General features: G+C 36.6%; 1 protein-coding gene across 1 annotated transcript; it reads left to right on the forward strand.

Annotated features, from left to right (window-relative positions):
* The first annotated feature begins 263 nt into the window (after positions 1-263).
* Positions 264-857, forward strand: LOC149878322 (uncharacterized). Its single transcript, XM_090072523.1, has one exon. The coding sequence runs from the start codon at positions 264-266 to the stop codon at positions 855-857; it is 594 nt and encodes a 197-aa protein (XP_089928649.1).
* Positions 858-8,765: the final 7,908 nt, after the last annotated feature.

Here is an 8,765-nt window from a genome sequence, read left to right on the forward strand (position 1 = left end):
TAGGCAATAGCGGTTTTAGCGCATGACAGGATTTCATCATTAAGCAGCCTGCTGATAAAGGAAGCTTTTCATTTTGCATTCCTTTGAAGCATATTTTTGGTTTATGTGAAGATTACGAAAAAGTTCTTTACGGATTCAAGCACACAATAACCCTTGTAAGAAAGAGCGACGTTGATGCGATTTTTAAGAGCGAAGCAACAGTCGCAGGAAAAGTAACCTTGAGCAAACTGTCTTTGTTTATGCCTCATGTCACTCCCTCTGTTATGGCAAACAACCGTCTTTACAAACTCATCGAGTCCAAAGTGGACGTTCCGTTGTCGTTTAGATCTAGACAGTGCGACACCATTTCCGTGCCAGTGTCCAATACGTTCAGTTGGAGGTTAAGTGCTAGATCAGCCAGTGAACGACCGAGGTACATCATTGTTGGATTTCAGACCAATAAAGACGGCAGTCAAGATCTAAACCCTTCCGTATTCAACCACTGCGATTTAAAAAACATGTATGTGACCTTAAACAGCGAAAGGTATCCTGCTGTGGATTACGTCTTGGCCTTTACAAACAAAAAATTTTCTAGGGCTTACAGAGACGCATGCAAGTTTGACAACAAGATTTTTGGAGTAAGCGAAATTGTCGCCCAGCCGAATATAACAGCGCTGAACTACAGACACATTTGTCCTATTTTCGTTTTTGACGTGAGCAAGCAGGCTGAGAGGTTAAAATCGACCGTGTTGGACTTGCAAATTAAAGCCACCTTTAACGCAAACGTTCCTGCAGACACTCAAGCCTTTGCTGAGTTGATCTCTGAAAAGCTGCTCAGAATCAAATCCGACGGAAACAAAATGAACGTTGTCTACTAAGAGAAAAAATAAATCCTTAATAAAAGGGATGATTTATACGAAAAAGGATTTGAAAAATTTACTTATCGAAAACGGCGTTTCCAAAACGTCGAAAAGCAAAATGGGTTTGGCGATGATTGCGCTGGAGAACCATCTGATCGACAAAAATGCGATGATGGAGGATGTCAAGCCGATAGATTCCAAATACGAAAGGCTCCGTTTGATCCGAAACAATTCCGTGGCTGTAAAAATGACGCACGCTGAAACAGGAGAAGTGATCGAATACGGCTCTCTTTACAAAGCGATGAAAGAGACGGGACATGGCAACAATTATTTTGAGAAGCGAAACGGAAAAATAGATGAAAAAGGAATTAAGATTGAGATCATTAAATAAAATGACGTTTCACCCGTTTTTTCTGGAGTGCAGCAAAAGAGAGCCTGATGTGAAAAAGAAAAGACAGCTCGAGGCTCTTGCGTTCAAGGATGAGAGTGGCTCGTTCAAAATTCCTGAAATGTACAGCGATGAAAAAAGAGACGAGCTTTACGCGATGTTGTGGGAAGAAAAAGAGGATGACTTTTCGAGGATGGAGAAAAAAATCAAAGAGCGCAACAGAGAGTGGGTTCATTTGAACAAGCAAGAAAAGCTGAGAGCGATCGACAAACGCGTTCTTGAATTGGACTGCGATTGGGAAGAAAAGAAAAAAATGTCGGCAAAACTGAAAATGGACACGATGCTCCAAAAACACGAATATTTTCCCTTTGCTGAAAAAAATTGAATTCGAGTAAAATAATTGACGACGATTAAAAAAGATGGGTAACAATCAAAGCAAATTTTATAAAGATGAATTTTTTGGAGGGTATGAATTATACAGGCCGGGTGATGAAAAAATAAAAGTTAAACATAATGGGTTACACTTAATCCGTTATGGCGTGAATTTATATGTAAATAGAGATGGTAAGTTGGTAGAATACTTAACAGGTCCTTCAGGCAATCATCCAATTTCATAGTTTCTTTGAAATCACTGGAAAATCTTTGATTTTTTAGTTTCATTGAAACCGTGGAAATCTTTGATTATTAAGATCTTTGATTTTTTAAGATCTTTTTTAATTCTTTTCGAAGAATTGAAAAACCTCAAACAATTTCTGTTGATGCTCGCGGCTGAAAATAACTTGATCAGCCAAGAAAAATTTTTTGAAAATAAAAAAAATTGAATTCGAGTAAAATAATTGACAGCGATTAAAAAAGATGGATAACAATCAAAGCACACTTGACATGCTCAGACAGTCTGGAAAAATGCTTGAAAAAATTTACAAGCTTGAACTTAAAGTTTATTTGAAACTGAAAAGACTGTTGATGAAAGATGCGTTTGAAAAGAACTACATGCCAATTCACAAAATGATTAAAGGCCTCTGCTTTCTCAGAAGTCAGCTGTTTGATGAAATCGTGAGGAGTGATTTGAGTAAAACAGACATATACAAAATAAAAAGGCTTTTTGAACACGATATTTATGAACTAAAATATATCTTAGGTAAACACAGTGAAATGTTTAATGATGAGGTTTATGAAGATGATATAGTCCATGCTCTTGATGGAGAACATTACCGAATGATCCAATTCTTTGGTGAAGAAAAATTGCTGATGAGAGACTATGCCTCTCTAAAAGAGATGAAAAATCAAATCGACTTCGCCATTTTATTAATCGAGTTGGATGAAATAAGGCTTTCTTAGTTTCTTTGAAACAGTTTTTTTAATTCTTTTTTAAGAATTAAAAATCGCAGATTTCCATGAATCTAAAAGATCCTGAAAAATTGAACTCGCTTTAAAAAATCATGACATTAAAAAAAGATGGAAAGGAAGTATGTGATTGAATTTGATACCATGGGACGTGCACATCTGTTTGATGAAGACAAAGAAATTCATGCGGCTGGATGCGAATTTACTGCACATGACGAGTGGGGAAGAAAGTATACGATTAGATTTGATGAAATGGGTCAAGCGCATGTATACGATTCAATAAGCGAAATTTTTGCCAATTATGCTTTTTGAAGAATTAAAAAATTGAATTCGAGATAAATAATTTACAGCATTTAAAAAAGATGGAGGTTATTGACGAAACAATTGTATTTGATGAATTGGGCGACAAGCTAATCATGGAATATGTTGAAGAACCACTTGTTGTTTTGAAAGCATCATCTGAAGAACCAACTGTTGTTAATAAAGATACTCCAAAGAGTAAATATTCGTCTGAATTTGGATCCAACAAGTGTTTGAGTAATGAGTACATAGAGTGTGAACATTTTTTCTGCATTGGCGGATGTCAAAAATTTTAAGATCATTTTTAGTTTCTTTGAAACCGTGGAAATCACAAGTGATTTTTAATTCTTTTTAAAGAATTGAAAAAAATTGAATTAAGACAAATAAAAATCTTTCAGTAATAAAAATGCATTATACAAAAAAAGGCTTTAAAAGAGATGCTGAGTGAAAATGGTGTTAACAAAACATCAATCAATTTGTTGGCTTTGACACTGATCGCGTATGAAAACAATTTACTCGATAAAGACGAATTAATGAAAAAGGTGAAAGAAAGAAAACCTGTGGGAAGGCCGAAAAAGCATGAAAAAAAGGAGAAAAAGCCTGTCGATCCTAAATGGGCAAGACTTGTTGAAATTAGAAATCATCCCTTCACTTATAAAATAACCCATGTTAAAACGGGGGAAGTGACTGAATACAAGTCTCATTACCAATTAAGAAAAGAAACAGGTCACTACTGGAAATACTTTGACAATAAACACGGTTATCAATTAAAAGTGATTAAGTCGTAACAAAATTTTAATTTGCTGAAAATTAAAATTTTTGATCACGGCAGAAATTGAAATGGGTTAAAGATTTTTTTTTCTCCTTTAAAAAATGGATAAGATGACTGTGAAAAATCTAAAAGAGATGGCTGATGACCGAGGAGTCAAAGGCATCTCAAGAATGAGAAAAGCCGAGCTCATTAAAGCTATACAAAATACAAAACCCATCATTGGGTATGGTCCTGCTCCTAAACATGTAGTCAGGATTGCTCATCCAGTTTCTGTGAAACCTGCTCCTCGTCCTGTTTCAAATGACTTGATTTCGTTTGGTCCTGCTCGCTTGCAAAATCGAGTGACAAGAGACATTGTATCCATCCTTGACACACCTGTTATCGATTCAACAAACGTTATTACACCCAAACCTGTTCCTGCACCGAGATGGCTTTCAAGAATTGCAACGACTGTCTACAACGGTTTCAACAAAATAAATGCTCTCGTTGATCCATTCATTCCGAATAAGGTGAAAAATGCAGTGAGCAGCGTGAAAAATGGATTGGAAGAAACCATCCATTCTCTCAAAGACGTTGTATTTGGTGTTCCGAGACCTGTTACAGTAAAATTTAATATGACCAAACATGCAATGGAGCGTGCTGTTAGACAATTTTCGTACACGCCTTCTTCTCAATACCAAGACCTTGAAACCTTTTTTAATAGGGTGAGAGAGTCTGCTATTCAAACCATGGAAGGAGAAAGAAACACAAAGGTAAGGATTATTTTAACCTGCGAAATGAAATCTGTAAGCATCTTGACTGGTGAAGAAATTACCAGAACAGCAAACTTCTCATCCAACTCGGAAATTATTCTAGCAGCTACAGATGTAAGAGAGTTGATAAGTAAAATGGAAGAAAAAATCTTGGAAAATAGTGTCAAATACAACAAGTTGGGATCCAATGGTGTCATGTCCAAGATTTTAAAAATGGATATCAACTTTATTGATTACAAACCTCTCAGCGGTTCTTCCTACATGGAGCTGTCTACCAAGTTAAAAAACAAAAAAGCCATCATCAACATGGTAAACAACGACAATGAATGCTTCAAGTGGTGTGTCACCAGAGCGTTGAATCTTAAAAATAGAGACAACGAAAGAATTGATGACTTGACTCTAAAATCAGAAGAGCTCGATTGGGATGGAATAAAATTTCCTGTTGATTACCATAAAATCGACAAGTTTGAAGTGAATAATCCAACCATAAGCATCAACGTCTATGAATATGAAGAAAAAGCACCTCAACCTTTGCGAGTATCTGATTTTGTGGACAGAAAGCAATGTGTTGATTTGCTGTATATTTCAAACGAAGACAACAGCCATTACTGTCTCATTAAAAATTTCAGTCGGTTTGCTAGCTCTTCAGCATCAAAAGGAAAAAGAAAACTACATTTTTGCAGAAGGTGCATGCAAGGTTTTGACCAAGAAGAAAAGCTCCAATTTTATCGAGAAGACTGTTATGATAACGCTCCAATGAGAATCGATCTTCCAAAAGAAGGGTCGACTGTTGAATTTCAAAACTATCAAAAGGGTATGAGACATCCGTTTATGGTCTATGCCGACTTTGAAAGTTTCATCAAGCCCATCGATGACAGCACTGAATATGATAGTAAGGAGTCGTACACCAAAAAATACCAAAAGCATGTTCCAAGCTCCATCGTCTATTATATCAAATGCTTCGACGAAACCATTTACAAGGGAAAGCTTGAAACGTACACAGCTGAAAGCGATGAGGACGATGTTGCTCAAAAGTTTATTACCATGCTTGAAGAAGACCTTAAAAAGATTTGGAACGACAGCGATTTTCTACAACAACAATGGAAGAAAAAGAGAGAGGTTACTGATGAAGATGAAAAAAAGTTTAAAGATGCAACCGAATGCCACATTTGCAATAAAGATCTTAACGATGATAAAGTGTGGGACCACTGCCCTTTGACTGGAAAGTACCGTGGAGCTGCTCATGATGCTTGCAATAAAAAATATCAAATTCCAAAATTTATTCCCGTTGTCTTCCATAACTTGTCTGGCTATGACAGCCATTTGTTCATCAAAAAATTAGGTGGAAAGCTCAATTGCATCCCATGCAATGAAGAAAAGTATATCAGCTTCTCAAAAAGAATCAAAGTAAGAGACTTTATCGATAAGAAAGGTAAACATCGAGAAGTATGGAAAGAAATGAGGTTTCTTGACAGCGCTAGGTTCATGTCTGACAAACTGGCTAAAAATCTAACCAATCAACAATGCATAAACGTTAGATAATATTTTCCTGAAGATAAACAGTTCAACTTGATAAGAAAAAAAGGCGTTTACCCTTACGAATGGGTAGACTCCATTAAAAAGTTTTCCGAAACGCAATTACCTCCTATCAAAGCCTTTGATTCCAAACTGGACGATGAACCAGCAAAAGAGGAAGACTACGCGCATGCCCAAAACGTTTATAAAGAATTTGGATGCAAAACCTTTAAAGATTACCACGAGCTATACAACAAGCCAGATGTGCTGATTCTTGCAGATGTCTTTGAAAATTTTAGAGACGTGAGCATAAAATGTTACTGTCTTGATCCCGCCTGGTATTATACCTCCCCTGGTTTAGCCTGGGACGCCATGTTAAAGAAAACTAAAATTAAATTGGAATTGGTAACCGATATCGATATGCTCAACATGATCTCGAACTGACTTGGAAATGCTAACAACAAATACATGGACAAATACGATCCTTCTAAACCATCCAAATTCCTCCAATACCTGGACGCCAACAATTTGTACGGATGAGCTATGAGCAAACCTCTTCCCGTTGGAGGATTCAGATGGATGACTGATCTTAAAAATTGGCGTTTCATGCCGTGCATTTTGGAAGTCGATTTAGATTATCCTGAAGAGCTTCACGATTTACACAATGATTACCCTTTGGCTCCTGAAAGATTAACCATTGGAAAAGTTGACAAACTCGTTCCCAATTTAAACAATAAAATAAAATACGTCGTTCATCATGAAAACCTAAAACTTTATGAACAATTAGGTTTAATCATCACCAAAATTCACAGAGGGATCACCTTTAGAGAAGAACCTTTCATGAAAAAATACATTGACCTCAACACCAAGGAGAGAACAAGAGCTACCAACGAATCTGATAAGGAATTTTTCAAACTCATGAACAACTCCGTCTTTGGGAAAACCGTGGAAAATATTCTAAAGCGCGTTGACGTCAGACTTATCACCACAAAAAAAGAAGCCTTAAAATTATCCAAAGTCCCTCGCTATAAACGAAACACCATTTTTGATGAAAACTTAATCGCGGTTCACATGAAAAAAACAAAATGCTTTTATGATAAACCTGTTTACCTAGGAATGAGCATCCTAGACATCAGCAAGACTCTCATGTTTGAACACCACTACGGCTACATGAGACATAAATACGGTGATCGCGCAAAATTACTCATGACCGATACCGACTCGCACTTTTACGAAATCGAAACAGAAGATTTTTACAAAGACATTGCTGATGATGTACTTGAAAAATTTGACACGAGCGAATTTCCAAAAGACCATCCCGCTATTCAAAACGCTGGATTTGAAGTAGGCTTAAATAAAAAGATTATCGGAAAGTTCAAAGACGAGGCCGGTGGCAAGCAAATCACACAATTTGTTGGACTTCGACCCAAGCTATACTCTTACTACATCCCTGAAGAAGTTGAAAAAGAAGATAAAGAACGCAAAAAATGCAAAGGGGTTAAAAAGAACGTGGTTAAAAATAAAATAAGACATCAAGATTTCTACGACTGCTTATTGAGCGGAAATGAACAGCTTAAAACCATGAACGTTTTCAGATCTCATCTTCACGACGTTTACAGCGAAGAAATTAACAAAGTTGCACTCAGCTCAAAAGATGATAAAAGAATCCTATTGAATGATCACAGCACCTTGGCCATTGGACACTACAAAACACGCTAAATAATCCAATTACATCGACGGTAAGAAATTGAATAAAAAGGTAAGTAAAAATCTTGGAAAATAATCAAATATAGAAATAACAACATTATTTTATATTCATCTTCTTGGAAAACACTGATAAGAAAAGACGCCATCTTGAAAAACACTCCCATACTTAAGGGGTATCAATGCGCCAGAACCCGCTTTTTATAGTAGTCACCACAACAGTAGATCATGCAATCACTTGTGCTCAAAGGCTAGCAGAAAAGATGCACAAGAGTCATTTGGCGAATGAAAAAATCAAGGCCGAAATTGCAGCTATGAACAGGGACATTCATCTTGCCATGGAAACCGATTTAAAGGAAAATGTTACAGAGTTGGTCTACAAAAAGTTTATCACTGCCTACAACACTCGCTGGAATTCTATATACATGTTTTTGCAGAGTGTCTTTGACATGAAAGAACCTCTTTTGGCAATAAAAGCAAGGTTAGGCATTGACCCAGTAGATGTTGCAACTCTTGTGCCCTCTGAATCGGAGTTTAAAATCTTTGAGGAACTGTTGCCTACTCTCAAACTGTTGGCAAAGACATCTGAGAGACTTTGTGCAGATAAAAAGCCAACTCTACACATCGTTGTTGGTGGTCTCCACAATTTACAGCACCACATCAACAGGGTTGAATTAGTCAGACACAAGCAAATCTTTTTTAAGAACTTTTTCAGCCAAGCTTGATAAAAGGTTTCCCAATGCTGGCGCTCATACCATGTTTCTTGGTGTTGGTCATCTCCTTAATCCTTACTACAAAGGTGTGGCATCCAAAATATTTAGGCATCCAAAAAAACATCCAAAAAGCTGCCTTGTTGATATATATTATGCTTTTTTATACAAAATCCTAAACATTTATTGTTAATGTATCAATAGTAGAAATCATACTATTTTTAGAAAAGTATCATTTCTTTAAATGTAGAACAGATGAAAAATTATGTTCTTTTTTACGGGCACATCGCGATGAGAATTTCGGACAAGTCCGACATTGCCAAGGAATGGGATGTCTACAAGAATATGGATCCCTGGCCAAGGAAAGAGGCCCAGGAAAATATTCTTGGGTTTTGGAAAAAACATGAATTGACTTTACCTCTTTTGGCTGAAGCAGCACGG

The sequence above is a fragment of the Hydra viridissima genome, unplaced genomic scaffold (genome assembly GCF_058129835.1).
Source record: "Hydra viridissima isolate aposymbiotic clone 2 unplaced genomic scaffold, HvirCarnegie_v1 scaffold_15, whole genome shotgun sequence".
Lineage (NCBI taxonomy): Eukaryota > Metazoa > Cnidaria > Hydrozoa > Anthoathecata > Hydridae > Hydra > Hydra viridissima.

What these genes read in the sequence shown, in the direction of transcription:
- LOC149878322 (XM_090072523.1), top strand. Translation starts at nt 264, where the DNA reads ATGGCAAACAACCGTCTTTACAAACTCATCGAGTCCAAAGTGGACGTT.